The 22,022-nt window shown below is 48.2% G+C and overlaps 1 protein-coding gene across 2 annotated transcripts in view; it reads left to right on the top strand.

Annotated features, from left to right (window-relative positions):
- The first annotated feature begins 2,405 nt into the window (after positions 1 to 2,405).
- Positions 2,406 to 22,022, top strand: part of DNAJA1 (DnaJ heat shock protein family (Hsp40) member A1) — a 35,697-nt gene continuing 16,080 nt past the window's right edge. The window contains exons 1-3 of one of the 2 annotated variants that reach the window (XM_068106833.2): positions 2,406 to 2,649; positions 13,736 to 13,877; positions 21,737 to 21,917. In XM_068106833.2, the coding sequence (XP_067962934.1) occupies positions 13,746 to 13,877; positions 21,737 to 21,917 (313 nt within the window). In that variant the 5' untranslated portion in view covers positions 2,406 to 2,649; positions 13,736 to 13,745. Of the gene's footprint in view, positions 2,738 to 13,735; positions 13,878 to 21,736; positions 21,918 to 22,022 lie in introns of both variants that reach the window. The other variant, XM_068106834.2, reaches the window with a different exon arrangement.

The following is a 22,022-nucleotide window of genomic DNA, read 5'->3' as shown; positions in this document are numbered from 1 at the left end:
AATTTCGGTCTTCAGGGTATTTTGGGTCTTTGGCGTCCATTGGGTCTTCGGGATATTTGGGGTCTTCAGGACTTTTCGCTCTTTGGAATCTTTGGGGTAATTTGGGTCTTCAGGATATTTTGGGTCCCTGGGGTCCTTTTGGTCTTTTTGGCCTTTTGTGTCCTTAACGGTCTCCGGGGTCTTTTGGGTCTTCATGGAACTTTTGGGTATTTTGAGTCTTCTGGGTCTTTAAGGGTCTTTTGTGTCTTCAGGATCTTTTGGTTCTCTTGGGTCTTATGTCTTTAAGGGTCTATGCCCTTTGGGGTCGTTAAGGGTCCTTGGAATATTTTGGGGCTTCAGGGTCTTTTGGGTCTTCGGTGTCTATTGTGTCTTTTCAGTATTTTAGGTCTTCGGGGTCTTTGGGGTCTTTTGGGTCTCTTGGGTCTTCAGGGTATTTTGGGTCTATTGGGTCTTTTCAATCTTTTCGGTATTTTGGTCTTTGTGGTCTTTTGGTTCCTCTGGGTCCTTTGGGTCTTTTGGGATATTTAGGGTCGTTGGGGTCTTTTGGGTCCTCAGGGTCTTTTTGGTGTTTTGTGTCCTCGGGAGGTTGGGGGGGGGGGGGTTCTTTTGGGTCCTCTGGGTTTTTTAGGTTAAGTATTTCAGGTTACAATTGTGGGTGGCGTCAGGTCAGCTGTCCAACCGATGGGTGAAGAGCTGACTGACATACATACACTACCAGTCAAAAGTTTTAGAACACCTCAATTTTTCCAGTTTTTATTGAAATTTAAGCAATTCAAGTCCAGTGAATAACCTGAAATAGTACAAAGGTAAGCAGTAAACTGCTCGAGGTTTAAAAAAAGTTTACGTTAGCAAAAACGGGAAAATAATGTAACTTGCACAGTTATATTGTAAAAAAAAAAAAAGGCCTCCTTCAGGGAACAAGTAATGGGTTAACAACTTACAGCTGTTCTGCAGCAATGTAAGCAAATTAAGCCTTGAAAGTTGATGCAAACAATTATTCCTACAGGTGTCCCAACCTCTGCCGATTACTTCATTACAAACCCTCTGTCTGTATAAAAGCAGTATTGGAACAGACTGTTATTACACCCTCTGAAGCATTACTTGGATAATATTGCACTGCAGGAAGTAGTATATTGGAAACTGGAGGAAACTCTGACAGGAAGAGGTCTGGCAGACCCAAAGCCACAACAGAATCAGAAGACAAGTTTCTGAGAGTCCACAGCTTGCGTGATAGGCGGCTCACAGGACAAAAGCTTCAAGCACAGCTTAACACTGGTCGAAGTAAGCAAGTCTCAGTTTCAACTGTGAAGAGAGGACTTCGAGCCGCAGGATTGACAGGTCGAGTGGCAGTAAGAAAGCCATTGCTAAGATGGCAAAATAAGAAAAAGAGGCCTGCCTGGGCCATGAAGCACCGCCAGTGGACTACTGAAGACTGGAAGAAGGTCTTATGGACCGATGAATCAAAATTTGAAATCTTTGGTTCATTACGCAGGGTTTTGTACATCGTCGAGTAGGCGAAAGGATGGTTCCTTAGTGTGTGACACCAACTGTCAAACATGGAGGAGGAAGCGTGATGGTCTGGGGCTCTTTTGCTGGATCCAGAGTCGGCGACTTGCACAGAGTGACTGGCACCCTGAACCAAAAGGGCTACCACAGCATTTTGCAGCGCCATGTAATACCCTCTGGTATACGCCGAGTTGGTCAGGGGTTCATCATACAGCAAGATAATGACCCTAAACACACCTCCAGGCTATGTCAAAACTACCTTCGAGGAAAAGAACAAGACGGTAGGCTTCAAATCATGGAATGGGCAGCACAGTCTCCAGACCTAAACCCCATCGAGCTGGTTTGGGATGAACTGGACAGAAGGGTGAAAGCAAAGCAACCTACAAGTGCAACACATTTGTGGGAACTTCTGCAACAGTGTTGGGAAGAACTTCCCGAACAATATTTGATTTCCATTGTAGAAAGAATGCCACGAGTGTGTTCGGCGGTTATATCTGCAAAAGTGGCTACTTTGCTGAGTCAAAAATTTAAATTAAATTTGGTTAAAGAAAATGATTCTATGATTTCTTTTTAATCTCCAATTGTTTATTTGTTCTGTGCTTAATTTCAGAGTACATTGAGACATTAAATGCGTAAATTTCAATAAAAACTGGAAAAACTTAGGTGTTCTAAAACTTTTGACCGGTAGTGTGCATACATACATACATACATACATACATACATACATACAAGCACTTGCTCCATTATATATAGATTAATTATTAAGGGTCAAAAAAATACTCCACAATCACATGGAACTTGCGAACTCGAACTCCGCCCACCATTGCGTCGTCACGGCTTCCAAGATCTTTCCAGAAATCCGTGTGACGTCATCGAACGAAGTAACGAACTGCCTGCCCACGTGGTTGCAGCGCGTGAAGGAAAAAACACAAACGTTGCGTTAAATTGTCGAACACATCAATATTTTGTATCAGCTATATTTATATAACATAAAATGTATTGTTTACCACACAATTCGTAGCAGCCTCGCTTGAAGAGGAAGAAGAGGAACCTTTCCGTGCCTGCCATTAAATATAAGCGCAGCCCACAGGAGCCTCCAGAACATTCTGACTTCCGTTTCGGCGAATTCTGTCTTGTTTCCAGGTGGGAATCTTTAGGTCGTGACGGTGTAAGCGGCAAATTTGCTGATTCTGTTCGTCAACAACGTTGTGCGAATATAAATCACATACCGGTACACATATATTAATATATATATATATATATTTAGTCAGTTAGGTCTGTTCTTGCTTTTCGTGATAGCAATATTGCAAGCAAGAGGCTTTTATTTAAATTTTTAATTATTTCCTCACGATCGTTCGAAATAGCAAATTTTGTGTATTTATTTATTTGTTTTGTTTAAAATGGTTGGCTTTGTTGTGGTGACCGAGGCTATTGTTGGTGTTAATGACCAAATGGCGTATCTTTGGCCTAGCAGCTTCAAGAGAATTTAATTTTCCTTTGTCATCGCTATTCGTTCGTCGTCTCACCTCGTCAAGGTTATTTTTGTTTAACATTGCATTGTGGGAATGTGTGACGTCACTTTGCGTTGTTGCATTGTAACGTTGTAACTTGTATTAATTATTAATGATCAAGCTCGGTTTGTGGAGACTACAATGTCGACAAGTTTATTCCTTTCAATCGTATCTGACTGAATGAGACGAGGTACACCTCGTTGAGCACGTTGTCGATCACGAGGCACGTGAATCCGCTGTTTTTTGTCCGAACATGTTTAACTTCCCTTTCATTTTTCACGGTTCTTGGCACAAAGTGCGGCCTAGTTATTTAATTATTATGCTCGTAAATGACCAATTTGGGTCCCATTTGTGTTGTCTCACTCCCCGTCGGACATTCGAGTTATCTCTATATATATATATATTTATGTTTAATATGTAGGCTATATGTTTATGTATGTATAATGTATGTATATATATATATATATTTATGTTTAATATGTAGGCTATATGTTTATGTATGTATTATGTATATGTATATATATATATATATATATATATATATATATATATATATATATATATATATATATATATATATATATATTGTAGCGGTTACCGCTGGATGTACATAATCGCCTTGCACCGGCCAGAACACGGCCAGACGCGCCTCTCCCGGGCATGCCCGGACTCACTGTTCCCGGGCACGCCCGAACCTCCCGGGCACGCCCGGTCTCGTCTTTCCCGGGCATGCCCGCTCTCGCCTTTCCAGGGCTCGCCCAGAGCGTCCGGGCATGCCCGCTATCGCCTTTCCAGGGCTCGCCCAGAGCGTCCGGGCATGCCCGCTATCGCCTTTCCAGGGCTCGCCCAGAGCGTCCGGGCATGCCCGCTATCGCCTTTCCAGTGCTCGCCCAGAGCGCCCGGGCACGCCCAGCCTCGACTTGCCAGGCCGCAGCCAAACACGCCCGGGCAGGTCCAGACTCGCCTTTCCAAGGCTCGCCCTTGATACCCGGGCATGCCCGGTATAGCTTTTGCCGGGCAAACTTCCCGACATAAATGTGTATATATATTGTTGCCCGAAAAACGGGCTTGTCAGAATACCTGAGCTGTTTTGTTTCAATAAAGCAACTCGGACGAATTCCGTCTTTGGTCGCGTCAATTCTTTCGACTCGCGTTGGAGCGCAGTTCCTTCATTGGTGACCTACCGACATGGATACGGCAGTGACGCTTAAACTGCCTACCTTCTGGGAGGCTCACGCGGCTGTTTGGTTCGCCCAGGCGGACTCCCAGTTCGCCCTGCGAGGCATCACCGCGGACGACACCCGCTTCCACCATGTTGTGGCGGCGCTCGGTTCCGCCACCGCGGCCCGCGCCTTGAGCCTCCTCCAGCACCCGCCGGCTGCTGACAAATACGACGCGCTGAAGACGCTCCTCCTCGGCGCTTTCGCCCTCTCACCGGCAGCACGCGCACGGCGCCTGCTTGACCTGCCCGAGCTCGGCGACACACGCCCGTCCGAGCGCATGGACTATATGCTCTCGTTGCTCGGCGAGCACTCTCCGGCATTCCTGTTCCGGGAGCTGTTCCTCCGTCAGCTGCCTAACCCGGTACGCCTCGCCCTGGCTGGCACGTTGATCACGGATTCCCGCGCCCTCGCCAGGGAAGCCGATAAGATCTCCTCGGCGGGCCAGCACATCGGCGCGGTTACCTGGAGCCCGCCGCCGTCCGAGGCGACGCCCACGACCCGAGCGCCCTGCGCGGTTGGAGGCCGAACTGCCGGTGCAACTGGCGGCCGCCACGCCGCACCGCCCGCTTCCGACACGACGGCCGGGGCCTCCACCTGACCGGGCGTGGTGTTATTACCACGCCAGGTTCGGACACAAGGCTCGGACGTGCCGGCCCCCGTGCACTTTCGGCAGGTCGGGAAACGGCCGGGCCGGCGTTCATTCCCAGCCATGAGCGCTGGCCACTCGGGCAACTTGCTGTGTATTCGGGACAGAGCAGGACAGGCTGGACGCAGTTTGCGGCCCCTCTTTGGTCGCTGCTAATGGCTCGGCCATACGCACTTTCGGCCCACGCGTCGTCACCCTCTGCTTCGGCAGCCAGCGCTTTCAATGGACTTTTGTTACCGCCAGCGTCCCCGTGGCTTTGCTGGGCGCCGACTTCCTCTGCGCGCACGGGCTGCTGGTCGACGTCAAACGACGTCGCCTTGTCCACGCCGAGACCTTCAGCTCCCTGGCGTGCACAATGAGCAGCTCCGCGCCGACCGAACTGGCGTGCGCCCTCCCGGCAACGAACGAGTTCGCTCGCCTGCTCGTGGAATTCCCGGCCCTCACGCGGCCGACGTTTTCGGCCGTCGCGGTGCGGCACGGGATCGAGCACCACATACCCACTACGGGCCCGCCGGTCTACGCCAGGGCCCGCCGCCTCGACCCAGCCAAGCTCGCCGTGGCAAAGGCCGAATTCGACGCGTTGGAGCACCTCGGCATCGTGCGGCGCTCCGATAGCGCGTGGGCCTCGCCACTGCACATCGTGCCAAAGCCGGGGGGTGGATGGCGCCCGTGTGGCGACTACCGCCGTCTCAATGACGCTACCACCCCCGACAGGTACCCGATCCCGCATATTCAGGACTTTTCCGCCCGTTTGGCGGGACGGGTCATCTTTTAGAAAATTGACCTGATACGGGGCTACCACCAGGTACCTGTCTGGGCGGCCGACGTCCCGAAGACGGCCGTCATCACGCCGTTCGGCCTGTTCGAATTTTTGCGGATGCCGTTTGGCCTCAAGAACGCGGCCCAGGCGTTCCAGCGCTTGATGGACGGCGTGCTGCGCGACCTGCCGTTTCTTTTCGTCTATCTGGACGACATCCTCGTCGCCAGCACGTCCCGCGCCGAGCACCTCCTCCACCTCCGAACACTGTTCGGTCGCCTCAGCGAGCACGGCTTAATTGTCAACCCGGTCAAATGCCACTTCGGCGCGACGACCGTTGACTTTTTGGGCCACCGCATCACCATGACCGGGGCCGTGCCGCTGCCGACCAAGGTCGAGGCCATCACCACGTTCCCGCGTCCCCGTTCCATCAAGGCCCTCTAAGAGTTCCTCGGCATGGTGAATTTTTATCACCGATTCGTGCCCCGCGCTGCTCAGCTCATGCGGCCCCTTTACGAGGCCCTCCGGGGCAAGCCGGCCAAGCATGACATTGTTTGGTCCGCGGCCATGGACGCGGCCTTCGCCAGTGCCAAACGGGCCCTCGCCGACGCAACGCTGCTGGCTCACCCGGTGCTCAACGCGCCCATCGCCCTCACTACGGACGCCTCCAACTACGCGGTGGGCGCCGTCCATGAGCAATGGGTGGACGGGGTTTGGCAGCCACTCGCTTTTTTTCAGCCGGCAACTCCGGCCGAACGAGTTAAACTACAGCACGTTCGACCGCGAGCTGCTCGGGCTATTCCTGGCCGTTCGCCATTTCCGACACCTCCTGGAGGGCCGCCCGTTCACGGCTTTTGTCGACCACAAGCCGTTGGTCTACGCAATGGCTAAGGTCACGGAGCCGTGGTCGGCCCGCCAGCAGCGCCACCTCTCCGCCGTGTCGGAGTTCACCACGGACATCCAGCACGTCGCCGGCAAAGACAACGCCGTGGCCGACTGCCTTTCGCGGGCCAGCGCGAACGCGGTCCACCTCGGCGTGGACTTCACGCTCATGGCGGCCGACCAGACCACCGATGCCTCGGTGCAGGCACTCCGCGTGGCGGACACGGGCCTCCGCCTGGCCGACATCCCCTTCGCGGGCACCGTCCTGCTCTGCGACGTCTCCCAGGGCCAGCCTCGCCCCATCGTGCCCGTTTCCTGGCAGCGCCGCATCTTCGCCTCCATCCACGGCCTTTCTCACCCGGGCCGGAAAGCTTCTCAGAAGCTGGTGTCGGCGCGTTTCGTCTGGCACGGCCTTCGACGAAACATCCGCGACTGGGCCAATGCCTGCACGGCCTGCCAGCGAGCCAAGGTCCACCGCCACACCCAGGCCCCGCTGGCACCTTTCGCCGTGCCTGAACGGCGTTTCGACCACGTCCACGTGGACCTGGTGGGTCCCCTGCCCCCCTCGCGGGGGTTCACCCACCTGCTCACCATGGTGGACAGGACCACCAGGTGGCCGGAGGCCGTGCCCCTCACCTCCACCACCACCGCCGACGTGGCGCAGGTGTTCATCGCCACCTGGGTCGCGCGCTTCGGCGCACCAGCGGACATCTCGTCCGACCGCGGCCCACAGTTCACGTCTGAGCTTTGGGGCGCGGTCGCCCGTTCGTTGGGGGTCACGCTGCACCGCACCACGGCCTACCACCCCCAAGCCAATGGGTTGTGCGATCGGTTTCACCGCTCCATGAAGGCCGCACTCATGGCCGGCCTTCAGGACGACGGTTGGCCCGACCGGCTGCCGTGGGTCCTTTTGGGCCTTCGCACGGCCCCCAAGGAAGACCTCCAGGCGTCCGCCGCCGAGCTCGTCTACGGCCAGCCACTCCGCGTCCCGGGCGAATTCGTGCCTGACGCTACCAGTCCCTGGTCCGCCGCTCGCCAGCGCTCGGACCTCCAGGAGGCCGCCCGACGATTTGCCCCCGTGCCGACGTCCCGCCACGGTGGCCCCCAGTCCTACGTCCCCCCGGCGCTTCGCACAGCGGAGTACGTCTTTGTGCGTCATGACGCGCACCGGGGGCCACTCCGGCCGCCGTACGACGGGCCCTTCCGGGTCCTGCGACGGGGCGACAAGTCTTTCATCGTCGACTTCGGCGGCCGGCCGGACCGGATTTCTGTGGACCGCCTCAAACCGGCGCACATGGACGTCGACCGACCACCACGGTTGGCCCTTCCTCCGCGGCGAGGCCGCCCCCCGTCCACAGTTCCCCCCGCTCGACCACCCACCACCACGTCAGACCCCTCCCCACGACCCTCCAGGGGTCGCTTCGGCCGGGTCATCCGGATCCCCCTTAAATTGACCCTGCCGGTGCAGGTCGATTCTGGAGGGGCGTGTGTAGCGGTTACCGCTGGATGTACATAATCGCCTTGCACCGGCCAGAACACGGCCAGACGCGCCTCTCCCGGGCATGCCCGGACTCACTGTTCCCGGGCACGCCCGAACCTCCCGGGCACGCCCGGTCTCGTCTTTCCCGGGCATGCCCGCTCTCGCCTTTCCAGGGCTCGCCCAGAGCGTCCGGGCATGCCCGCTATCGCCTTTCCAGGGCTCGCCCAGAGCGTCCGGGCATGCCCGCTATCGCCTTTCCAGGGCTCGCCCAGAGCGTCCGGGCATGCCCGCTATCGCCTTTCCAGGGCTCGCCCAGAGCGTCCGGGCATGCCCGCTATCGCCTTTCCAGTGCTCGCCCAGAGCGCCCGGGCACGCCCAGCCTCGACTTGCCAGGCCGCAGCCAAACACGCCCGGGCAGGTCCAGACTCGCCTTTCCAAGGCTCGCCCTTGATACCCGGGCATGCCCGGTATAGCTTTTGCCGGGCAAACTTCCCGACATAAATGTGTATATATATTGTTGCCCGAAAAACGGGCTTGTCAGAATACCTGAGCTGTTTTGTTTCAATAAAGCAACTCGGACGAATTCCGTCTTTGGTCGCGTCAATTCTTTCGACTCGCGTTGGAGCGCAGTTCCTTCAATATATATATATATATATATATATATATATATATAATGTTTAATATGTAGGCTATATGTTTATGTATGTGTATAATGTATGCATATATATATATATATTTATGTTTAATATGTAGGCTATATGTTTATGTATGCGTATAATGTATATATATTTATGTTCAATATGTAGGCTATATGTTTATGTATGTGTATAATGTATATATATATATGTGTTTAATATGTAGGCTATATGTTTATGTATGTATAATGTATGTATATATATATTTATGTTTAATATGTAGGCTATATGTTTATCTATATTATAATAGCCGTAGATGATTCTGTCTGTCTGTTGGGTGTCTGTCCGGGGTGTGGCTTACTCGGTTTGCAGAGTAGCTCCACCCATAGCTCCACCCATTCTGGGAGTGCCTTCATATAATTATAAACAAATATCCACCATTTTATTAACTCACATAGCTTTGAGGCCTGTTTTGTAGGCCCGTGGTGTCTTGTTCTCTCTCCCAGTTTTATTTCAAATCAAATTCGATATATCATTTCATTTTTCACAGTCGCTAACATAGTTTTAGACTCGGTTGAAAAAAAACGGGAAGAAAATCCGATGAAAGTTGCCGTTTATAGAACGAAATGAATTCTCAAACGCCTGTAACTTCAAGGCCATTGAGTCTCTCTCACTCTCACGCCTTTATCGCCAATCTAACTCACCATATGATTTCATTTTTATCGATGGTTTCAGACTCGATGTCAGCAATAATTGAGAACATTCCACACACGCGGGAAAATGCAGAGATATATTTTTTAAAATCGCGTCATGGTGTATCATACACCGCCCAACATGACACCGACGGCAACGTGTCAATATATATTAAAAATTCGCTTTTGCTTTTCCGTTAAGATATATTACTTTTTCGTTTGATGACAGTCGTCACAAAAACGTCAACAATGATGCCGACATATATTTCTTCGTTTTTATTTCATTCAACATTAGCCGGAAGTAAAATATGTTTCAGGAAATTACCCAGAGATATTTCTTCGTTTTTTTTATTAGTTATGTGCGCATACACTTTAAATAGGTTTATTTGAAATCTTTAATTTTCCACAATATAATTTACTTGCCATTTATCATTTGATGATTACGAGACACTTCTTCTTGAGGATCGTGACAATGCATGCGCTGCGTGGAAACTTCTATTTCCAAAATGAATGAGACGATCGATGAAGAACGCAGACTTGAACAGGATGCAGCAAGAAAACGAATGAGACGGGCGAACGAGTCCATCGACGAACGTCAATGCAAACTTGCGGGGTCACCCGTGGGAATCCCACGGGCATGGATGTGTGTGACATTTCGACATATTGAGTTAGATGCTGCACATTCATTTTTACAAAATGGTTACTGGCAAGTCATCAGATCCAGAAATGGTGTAATGAACACAATTTATTTACGCGCAAGCAAGAAAGCAAGACGGGCCGATTTCCGATTCCGACGGGCGAGACGGGCCGATTTGGAGCAAGAAAAAGGATGAGACAGGAGAAAAACGAGAGAAACGAGACGGGGAAAGCCGATTGGAGAGGCGAGTGAGGAGCGATTGGAGAGGCGAGTGAGGAGCGATTGGAGAGGCGAGTGAGGAGCGATTGGAGAGGCGAGTGAGGAGCGATTGGAGAGGCGAGTGAGAAGCGATTGGAGAGGCGAGTGAGGAACGATTGGAGAGGCGAGTGAGGAGCGATTGGAGAGGTGAGTGAGGAGCGATTGGAGAGGTGAGTGAGGAGCGATTGGAGAGGTGAGTGAGGAGCGATTGGAGAGGTGAGTGAGGAGCGATTGGAGAGGCGAGTGAGGCACGATTGGAGAGGAGTGAGAGGGATTGGAGAGGTGAGGGATTGGAAAGGAGAGGAATGTGAGGGATTGGAGAGGAGAGGAGTGCTAGGTGGAGAGAGGAGAGTGTCAGGTGGAGACAGGAGAGTGTCAGGTGGTGGAGAGGCGTGAGGGGTCACATATTATGTGAAATAAATAAATTGTGTTCATTGCACCATTTCTGGATCTGATGACTTGCCAGTAACCATTTTGTAAAAATGAATGTGCAGCATCTAACTCAATATGTCGAAATGTCACACACATCCATGCCCGTGGGATTCCCACGGGTGACCCCGCAAGTGTATGTATAATGTATGTATATATATATATATTTATGTTTAATAATTATGTATGTAATAACATAATAATAATTATGTTATTATGTATGTAATAACATACATACATATATGTTTATGTATGTATGTATGTATATATATATATATATTTATGTTTAATATGTAGGCTATGTGTTTATGTATGTGTATAATGTATGCATATATATATATATTTATGTTGAATATGTAGGCTATATGTTTATGTATGCGTATAATGTATATATATATATATGTTTAATATGTAGGCTATATGTTTATGTATGCGTATAATGTATGTATATATATATGTATTTATGTTTAATATGTAGGCTAAATGTTTATGTATGTGTATAATGTATGTATATATATATATATATATATATATATATATATATATATAATATATATATATATATATATATATATATATATATATATATATATATATCGTATGTACTAATGCCCTCTCAGGTTAATGTTATACCCCCTCCCTCCCCCCCCACCCTCCCCTCTCTACGCGTCCATCTATGGCTAATGCTCATGTGTCCCCGAATGTCTCTTGGTCTTGTCTTCCGGTTGTGGGTTCATAAGTTTCCTTGTGAACACAACTGGGACGTGAAATGAAAACGTTGCGGGTTAACTGACTGTTGGATGCATCGATTCACAAGTTTATAAAAAGCATAATGATTAACAACTACAATCTAGTATTAATGATGCTTATTAGGTTTTCTTCACAAACGTTGTGAAATTAGGTTATTAGGAAATGCGAATGGTTCGGTGGATGTGCGGAGTATCGTTGAGAGAGAGGAAGACAAATGATGAATTGCGAAAGATGATGGGAATAGAGCCTGTGATTGATGCTGTGAAGAGGAACAGGTTGAGATGGTTTGGTCATGTGTTGAGGAAGGATGAAAGTGACTGGTTGAGAAGAGTGATGGAAGTTAATGTAGAAGGAAGTAGAGGACGGGGAAGACCGAGAAAGACTTGGCTAAAGATGGTGGAAGAAGAAATGCGGGCAAGGGGGTTAACAAGGAGAGATGCAGAAAATAGGGCAAAATGGAGAAGATTGTCATGGGGACCGCAAGGCTAACCCCCGCTCTAGCAGGGAAAATGGCCTTTAAAATGCCTGTTGTATTAGGTTTTATTTCGTGGGTTTGTTGCTTTGCACAAGATTGAGGGGCTTTGAAGAGCGAGGTGAGAAGGGGTAAAAAGGGGAAGTGGTGACAGTGACTGAGAGGGGGGGGGGGGGGGTGGAGGAGGGGAGAAGGAAGGGTTGGGGGATCAGGAGGAGGCGGGGGGGGCACGAGGGAGGGGAGGGAGCAGAAGCACAGGGGCAAGGGAGTGGGAATCGGGGGGGGGGGGGGTGGAGAGTGTGTGGAGATGGAGAGGTGACCGGAGATGGGAAGGTAGAGGGTGAGGGGGGATAGTGAGGGAGAGGGTGAGGGGGGATAGTGAGGATCGGGGTTGGTGGAAGGAGAGAGAGAGGGGGACATAGTGAGGGAGAGGGTGAACTGGGATGGGAGGAGGGGGAGGGGGTGAGATTGAGATTATCAGGAGAAGGAGGAAGGGTTGGGGGATCAGGAGGAGGGGGGGGTGAGAGGAGAGTGTGCGGAGAGGGTGATCGGGGTTGGGGGAGGGAGAGAGAGGGGACAGAGTGAGGGAGAGGGTGACCTGGGATGGGACGAGGAGGAGGAGGAGGAGGAGGGGGAGGGGGTGAGATTGAGATTATCAGGAGAAGGAGGAAGGGTTGGGGGATCAGGAGGAGAGTGTGCGGAGAGGGTGAGCGGGGATCGGGGTTGGGGGAGGCGGAGAGAGGGGGACAGAGTGAGGGAGAGGGTGAACTGAGAGGAGGAGGAGGAGTAGGAGGAGGAGGGGTGAGATTGAGATTATCAGGAGAAGGAGGAAGGGTTGGGGGATCAGGAGGAGGGGGGGGGGGGTGAGAGGAGAGTGTGCGGAGAGGGTAAGTGGGGGTTGGGGGAGGGAGAGAGAGGGGGACAGAGTGAGGGAGAGGGTGAACTGAGAGGAGGAGGAGGAGGAGGGGTGAGATTGAGATTATCAGGAGAAGGAGGAAGGGTTGGGGGATCAGGAGGGAGGGGGAGCAGGCAGGAGCACAGGGAGAGGATAGGGAGGGGGAGCAGAACCACAGGGACAGGGGGGGGGGGAGTGGGGATCGGGAGGGGGGGGGGGAGAGTGCGAGGATCGAGAGGGAGAGTGTTTTTTGCAAAGAGTAGGTGAGTTATTGCTGGCACTCTTGACAAATTGCAAATTCTTTCCTCGGTCACCTTATTTTGAACCTCAAGCCAGGCTAACCAGTTCATCCGAGACTTGGGTGCCATAACTTTCCCCAGCTGACCCCACAAGGTGAAGGTGCACATGATTGGGGTGGTGGTAGTAGTAGTGGTAGTCGTAATAGTAGTGATCAGGTCGATTACATGTTGAGAATAAAATTCCAGTCGGTGTTTACATAGTTGTACAACAGAAGTGACTAGTCCTGAGGTGGAAATGTCACAGCAGACTACTTTTTTTCAGTTCCTTCAGAGTTCACATTCCTTTGTTGCTCCCCACACTCAAATACGATTTCCAGTGGGTGCTCGTGCACAGATGCTGCTGTTCATTTATGGTCTCGCAAATCATGTTGCAGTGCGATCAGATAGCCATTTGTTGGGAGAAAATGGTTGTAGAATTATTTCTGTGGTTGAATCTATGCATTCAAAATCTCTATAGTCTGATCAGAAATGCCTCAGATTTGGTTACGTGCCCTTGAAACATCTAAACTTGCAAAGTGAGGGGAGGGGATGCCATGTTGCAGGCAATACCTGAAATGATTGCACCGTGATTCATTTTGAGGCCTGGTCTTTGGCAATAAGCAAACATGTTTATGTCTATGTGATTATTATGTCTTCCTTACCTCATTCCTCCCCCAATCCCAGTTGTGTGACCATGGTGAAAGAGACTGAATATTACGAAACCTTGGGTGTGAAACCCAGTGCCAGCACAGATGAGCTGAAGCGGGCATACAGGAAACTTGCTTTGAAGTATCATCCAGACAAAAACCCCAATGAAGGCGATAAGGTACTGTTTATACACGCCACCTGACATGTAAAGCATTCATGACTTGCTAAATCGAAGATTGTTTATTTGTCTGTCACCGGCCTGCAGGTCACAATTCTAAACCGATCGTCACGAAACTTTACCAAGTTGTAGAGGTCGTCCCAATTAAGAAGCCTATTGATTTTGAGGTCAAAGGTCATCTGGAGGTCAAATTGCTAAAATCGCCATTTTAAATCCGATTCACTTGAAAATTGAATAGCATTTGTATATTGAGTCAATAAATTGGGAAATGAACTATTTCTGAGGTCAAAAGGTCAAAGGTCAACTGAAGATCAAACTTCCAGCATCATCAATTTTCATCTGAAAAACCATCAATTTTCATCTGATTGAAATGGAAATTGAACAGCATTTGCACATTGTGTCACTAAATAGGAGTCCTGAAATGATCAGGAGTCCTGAAATGATCAGGAGTCCTGAAATGATCAGGAGTCCTGCCCCAAAAAGGGTGAAACTAGTCAGTAGCTGCATCTTTCATCTGCTTGGTGACCGCATTTGATATTGGCATATTTACACTGCAAAAGGCTCTTGTAGGGCTGCAATCATCATAGTCCTTGTAGAAGTTAGAGGACTTTATCATCTTAGACATGCAGACATGTTCTTTCCAACCACTCGCTCATATAACTGTTTATTACTTTCTATCTGGTCTATAAAGCTGAAATTTTGTATGGAGATGTAAATTGAAGTCGATATACCAGGAAAAAATAGTCAGAAAACTCGAGACCATAACGCTTCACGTGATCTTGTTTGGCACGATCGCTCCCCATGGGAGCTGCTTTTTTCTTGACAGTGTGATATGACAAGTCTGTGTTTTCAATTATGGACTGTGTTCAGTGGTAGGAAGTAAACATTCGTTCATTCAGTGCACATTTTCAGTATTGCATGTTTGCATATCAAGTCAGACCTCTCTACAAGTAGGCCTTGGCAGCATTGGTCTTTTGCGCCTCTGCCGATGAAGGCATTATGTTTTCAGGTTGTCCATCTGGCTGTCCGTTCGTCTGTGATAGGTTTTCGTTACCGCGATTACTTGTGAATGGCTGAAGGGGTCTTGGTCAAACTTGGTGTAGGTATGTATATTGGGGGGGGGGGGGGGGGTTCGGAGAGGGAGAGGGAGAGGGTGAGTGGGGATCGAGAGGGAGAGGGTGAGCTGATGGGGATGTAGAGGTAGAGGAAAGGAAAATTCGCCACATCAGTAGAGGGAAAGGTATAAAACACATGGTGAGTGTTTGTGTTTTATACCTTTCCCACGCCCCCTCTCACAGATCTCCCGATGTCCCTGCTCTCAAATGTTGTGTTTGTGCTTCCTCTTCTCTCCCCATCTTGTCTACCACTACCCTTATAATATGTTTTGTGTGTCTGTTTGGTTTTTTTTGTGTGATAAATGTTAGCTCTTTCACGAGCCTCGATCCTGTATATATAAAAAAAAATGTTTCGATTTTGGAGTTGCGAGGTCAAAGGCCAAAGGTGAGAGGTCATGTTAGGTAAATATCCTGTTACCACGTTAACTTGTGAACCAGTGATGGGATTCTGACCAAAGTTGGTGCAGGTATGTATAATGGTGTAAAGATGAACTGCTTAGATTTTGGGGTCACGAGGTCAAAGTCTGTAATTGGTCTATAACTTGAACGGTTGTAGGGATCTAGTTCAAACTTGGTACAGGTATATATAATGATGTAAAGATTAACTGATTAGATTTTGGGGTCAGGAGGTCAAATACCAGAGGTAATGTTACGTTACAAATGCATGCTTTCGATCATCAATTTCATATAAATTGTCCCTGATACAATTTTTTAAGCATACATCCAACTCGAGTATTCATCGTGGGAAGCCATCTAACACCGAGTTCAACACTAACAATGGTACATGATCATGGGTGATGTGATTGCTTGATTAACTAGTACTGCAGTTGGTAGAGCGCATACATCCGTCAGGCTGAACAGTTTGTTTTGTATCCCACTGATGGGCCGGATCTGCCTGCTGACCTTAACCAAAATCAAAATTCAACTCATCCACCAAGTTTTGTTATTACCCACTCACAACATTTTGAAATATGGTGCTATATGTATATCGTTTTTGCCCTAGCTTTCAATTGTGAAGAATCACTAAAAATTCTTGTATATGGTTCCGGATCTTCACCAAAATGGAATCTATTATTTCTTGTCACACACCCAACCTGTTCAAGTTTCCTCCAAATCCGTCCAACCGTTTGAGATATCCTGTTTATAGACTGAGACAAACAGGTGCAAATAAAACCGATGTCCACCTTCATTGGTGGAGGTCATGACAGATTAATCACATTGCAGATTTATCAGACAAATAATGTATGCATTTTTTCATGTGTTTTAATAAGGATCATGATAATCACCGGAAAGTACAACTGACTAGTCCAGTGGTTCTTAACCTTTTTAAAGGCGCCGAACCCGAACGAAACCCACCGAACACTCGCAGAACCCCTCAAATTTAACCAAAAAATTAAGAAGAATTGCATCTTAATGCGTTTTCTGTTCTGCTTTTCGGGAGGCGATCTGGGAAATGCGTGGTTTTGTTTTGGCAAGGGCCACCCTCAAATCATTTTTGCATGCAAGCCTGCTCCTTTTCTTTGTTTTAATGTCCACCAGTTTCGAAAACGCATGCTCGCAGAGATACGTTGTAACGAATGGCGTGAGGATCTCAAGGGCAATTTTAGCGATGTGAGGATACCCTTCCATTTGGCGGCACCAAAACGTTGAGAGCGTTGTTGTGCCGAAGAGTTGTTGTTGAGTCTGGCTCTGCTGAAGTTCGATGAGGTCGTCGAGGTATTGGTCGTTGACATCTGCCGTTGCAACGTCGAAAGTAAACGGCTGCCGCACCCATGCTGGGTATTGCTCTTGGTCGGGGAAGTAGCCGTCGAATGACTTTCCCAGCTCATCCAAGTGCGTGGCAATCACTTACTTCAGCTCCTCCGGTACAGCAGTGCCTCCAACTTCAGACTCATCTTCGATCCCGCTCACGCACTCGTCCAGTGGCGAAAAGTCCGCGAAGTTGTCGTTCTCTGTTCGCCACCTCCACAACGGTAACTTCTTTCGGAAAGCGCTCAGCTTTTCTTCAGATTCGATGACATTCACTCCACCGCCCTGCATATGGCAATTGAGATGATTGAGTGCGTCGAAGATGTCAGCCAAGTACGCCAAGGCGAGGATGAACTCTGACTCTTGGAAGTGCGTTGCATGGCAATGCTGGTATTCTCGCAAAAACTGGGCTAATTCTACACGCAAGGCAAAAACACGGCTCACTACCTTCCCTCGTGATAACCATCGAACGTTAGAGTGGTAGAGAAGGACTTAGAATTCAGAGCCGATTTCATTGCACAGCTCTTTGAAGATGTGATTATTCAGAGCACGGCTTCGCACAGTTTAGCACATTCACAGTTTCAACGACGATTTTCAGAACATTGGCCAGTTTTGGAGGCAGGGTTGTTGATGCCAGCGCGTGTCTGTGCAGGGCGCAGTGCGTGACGATGTGTGGTGCATTGGCCTTCACCAGTGCTCCAAAGTTGCATCCCAGCATGGCTGGAGCTCCGTCCAAGCAAACTGCAGACACCATGTTCCACGAGAGGCCGTTGCTTCTAAAGAAGTCGTCCACAAGCTTCTTCACGTCGGCTGCCTTCGTCGTTGTTGTGAGAGGCTTGCAGAACAGAAAGTCTTCCTTGATCTCGTCTCCTTTGACATAACTCACAAATAAGATGAGCTGGCTCAAATTCGAAACGTTATTGGTCTTGTCGAGTTGAAGGCTGAATTTTGTCGGGCTCGCGACTAAATCTGCAACTACCTGGGCGAGGATGTCGTCGCTCATGTCGATTCTGCATCTGATCGTGTCATTTGAGAGTGGAACGAGACGACTTGTTTTCAGCAGCTTTCCCCAGCATTATGTTGGCCATCTTCAACGCGGCCGGTTTGATGATTGTCTCGCCAACGGTGTGCGGTTTGCCCTGCTTTGTGATCAGATATACAACTTCATATGACGCGGTGAGGATCGGTTTGTCAATTGGAACGAAGCCGAGAGCGGGCAAGGTAGCACTTGCGTCGAATCGGACTCTCTTCAATTTGAATTCATCCAGCGTTGCGTCTTTGTACTGCCCCTCGCCGTGCAGGTTTTGAAGTGTTCCTGTAGTTTTGCTGGTGCTTGGCTGGTATTGCTCGCCTTGACATTGCAAAGCATGCATTGAGGACGCTGACTTCTGTCCCGTTCTGTCAAACACGTGAACCCGTACCGCACGTAATCCTCCGACCACTTCCTTTTTTTGCTCGACATACTGCAAAAAAAAAAATAAAGTAACAAACTGATCTTAATTGAGTTCGGGCAAATAATTATATGACAAAAATTAAAAAAGGAACATGCTTAAATATAATCAGTACCCCTCTGAAAACTGAGAAATGTTCATGAAGAAAACAACTTATAGTTACGATGATGGGATTTATTATCTACTCAACTCTGTCACCTCAAATCCCATTATAATATTACATAGAAAGCTGCGAATTGTTAGTTTTGAATTGTGACCAAAGGAGTTATATCACCACCACCTAATTTTCTGAGTAATTCAATCATATTTTATAATCACCATCCACTTTTGACTTTAATATAACTCCGAACCCGCCCTGCATATCCATAAACATTTCCAACTTACTTTTCAATTAATCAGTAACTCCAAAGTAAGGCGCGACCAATGACGCACGGCACACGGCAAGCTAATCGAGGCTATTCACTGGAATTTCCGAACAAAAAAAAAAAAAAAAAAAAAAACCCTGCAAAGTCCAAAATCCAGTAAGTAAGCAAGTAAGCACCATCAGCAGAATAATTAGCAAGTTGCTCATTCATTCAACTTACTGCAGTCAGTGTGAAACAACTTATCTTAAACACAGACCAGAGAAACCATGAATGGGATGGGAATACAATTGCAAATAACATTTCCATTCGTTCGTAACGTACATAGCAAAATAATAATGATATTAATAATAAGATTCAAAATTGATACAAAACTAAAAAAAAAAAAAAAAAAAAAAAAAATTTGCAATGCGTTTCGGAGGACCTCCGCCAAACCCCTAAGACTGGCTCACTGAACCCCTGGGGTTCGGTCGAACCCAGGTTAAGAACCACGGGACTAGTCAATCGTCACAAAACATGACGCAGTACCACGAATGTACACTGCACTGCACTTCTGGTTATTACAACCATTTTAATTAATTGCACCATACAGTATGACATGATATCTGTGATTTTCGCATGCACGCTCGGATCGTTCCATCTCAACCAATATCGGTGGAGCTGCTAACATGAGCCTCAAAAAAAACTTCCATCAGTATCAATGACATCCATTTCTGATGAGTCTGATTTATTCTGATCAGAGCCACTTCCACTGCCAGACTGTCATCACTGCTGATGTCAACATACAGTAACCACTGCTGTTTGATTTCCATGTTGCTGCATCTGACTATCATTTTACTGAGCTTTCATGTTGGCTTGGGCGATTCTTAAAATTTGAGAAACGATTCCGATTCTGAACTGCTTTCTCCATTCCGATTCATCAGCAAAATCTAATACATTAATCCTTGCCACACAACCAACCTGATCAACTTGTTTCGTCCGAATCCGTCTAACTTTTTGAGACATTCTGCACCTCTGTCTACGGCTTCCTCTCCGCTCCCACCTTTTGTTCATGCAGTGCATTCAGCTAAACCCGCTTTAGCAGGGAAAATGGCCTTAAAATGCTTGTTGTTGTTGTTGTTGTTGTTGTGCATTCAAAGTATTCAGACCCCTCAACTTTTTTCACATTTTGTTATGCTGAAATCGTTTAAATTCATTTTTTCTCATCAATCGACACAATTCCCCATAATGACAAAGAGAAAACAGGATTTTAGAAAGTTTTGCAAATTTATGAAAAAGAAAACTGAAATATCACATTGACATAAGTATTCAGACCCTTTGCCGATGACACTCGAAATTTATCTTGGGTGCCTCCCATTTCTCTTGATCATCTTTGAGATGTTTCTACACCTTGATTGGAGTCCACCTGTGGTAAATTCAATTGATTGTACATGATTTGGAAAGGCACACACCTGTCTATATAAGGTCTCACAGCTGACAATACATATCGGAGCAAAAACCAAGCCATGAGGTCGAAGGAACTGCCTGCAGAGCTCAGACAGGATTGTGTCGAGGCACAGATCTGGGGAAGCCTACAAAAAATTTCTGCTGCATTGAAGGTTCCCAAGAGCACAAAGACACCATAAGAGGGTAACATATATAATAACCACCTTTAGAGGCCATTTTTCCCCGCAAGCGGGGGTTGGCCTTTTTCAGGAACCGTGGTTGTTGTTGTTTTTCGGTCCCCTTTTTGAAGCAATGTTTTACGGCCGGATGCCCTTCCTGACGCCAACCCTTTTTGCCACCTTTAACAACAAACGGGGAATTACCAGTGAACTGGTCCTCAATTAGCCGACCTCGGAAGGATGACAGGCTGAGTCAACCCCCCTGGCGTTAATTCAGCGATCGACCGGGATTCGAACCCAGGATCCTAGGATCCTAAGCTGGCACCCTAGCCGCTAGCCCAACACCAGGGTTAATCCCAAGAGCACACACAGTGCCCTCCATAATTCTTAAATGGAAGAAGCTTGGAACAACCAGTACTTTTTTTTTTTTTTTTTTTTTTTTTGTATACAAGATCGAGGCTCGTGAAAGAGCTAACATTAATCACACAAAAAGTCAAACCGACACAAAAAACAAGGAGCGGCAGACAAGATGGGGAGAGAGGGGGAAGGACACAAACACAACATTTGAGAGCAGGGACATCGGGAGGACTTGGGGGGGGGGGGGGGTGGGGGGGAGGTGGGAGAGGTATAAAACATATGAACACTGCAAGGACTCCGGGGTAAATTAGCAGGGGTAGAAAAGATCAAGGTTTTGGATGGGGGAAGATAAGAGATGGTGGTGAACAGCTGTTTTAAAGACCTGGAGGGAGGAGTGGGATTGAAGGGAGTGGGGGAATTTGTTCCAGAGGCGGGAGAAAAGGGGAATGAAAGAGTGAAGGTGAGCAGAGAGCCTAGATTTTGGCAGTTTAACCATAAGAGGGTTGCAGGCAGATCTTGGGGGGACAGCACAGAGAGAGCTGGGGGAGCAAGGCCGGAGAGGAGTCGGTAGAAGACAGAAAGACCACCAACCTGCCTCTGTACTCTTCCTATAGCTGAGCTCCAGAGGTCCTGTGTGGAGATGGAAAAACTTCCAGAAGGACAGCCATCACTGCAGCATTCCACCAATCTGGGCTTTATGGCAGAGTGGCCAGACGAAGGCTCTCAGTGAAAGACACATGAAAGCCCGCTTGGAGTTTGCAAAAAAGCACCTAAAGGACTCTCAGACTGTTAGAAACAAGATTCTGTGGGGATCACAAGGCACGACAGCTCCGAAAGTGCTGAATAGATAAAATTGAGACATGGCTCATTGTAAAGAACTCTCCATGGGGAATAAAATATGTTAACGATTATGTCGTAGTGCCTCCATTATGACGTCATAATTCGACAAGCACAAAACTTCATCCAATCAAGATGAAATTTCTTTAGCGCCATGTCGGCATAAACTGGTGGAGAAAAAAATAATAATGAAGTCATCGGTCACGTGGTTCGGCCGCCATATTTGTTTTAACACAAAACCCTTGAAAACCACTGAAAATACATCCTGGTGAGGGTTTGCAATCTTTGATTGCTCTTTTTCTTGTTTATCATGGGGTATGGTCCTTTTCTGAACTCCTATCAATGGCTCAGTAACCTATTTTATTTATTTATTTCTTTTTTCAGTTCAAGAAGATCTCTCAAGCATATGAAGTGCTGTCAGATCAAAAGAAGCGAGACCTTTATGACCGTGGTGGAGAGCAGGCTATCAAGGAGGGATCTATCGGTGGTTCTGGTTTCAGTTCTCCAATGGATATTTTTGATATGTTTTTTGGTGGGGGTTCACGTATGCAGCGCTCAAACAAAGGTGAGCTCTTATTGTCCCCCACCTCCCACCCTAGAACTGTTCTGTGAATGCTTTATGAAAAGCATCCAAATCTCATGTTCTTTGTATGTTAATTTAATCTATATT

The sequence above is a fragment of the Myxine glutinosa genome, chromosome 2 (genome assembly GCF_964187855.1).
Source record: "Myxine glutinosa chromosome 2, kmMyxGlut1.1, whole genome shotgun sequence".
NCBI classification, from domain to species: Eukaryota; Metazoa; Chordata; class Myxini; order Myxiniformes; family Myxinidae; genus Myxine; species Myxine glutinosa.
This window is presented reverse-complemented; position numbering and strand designations above follow the sequence as displayed.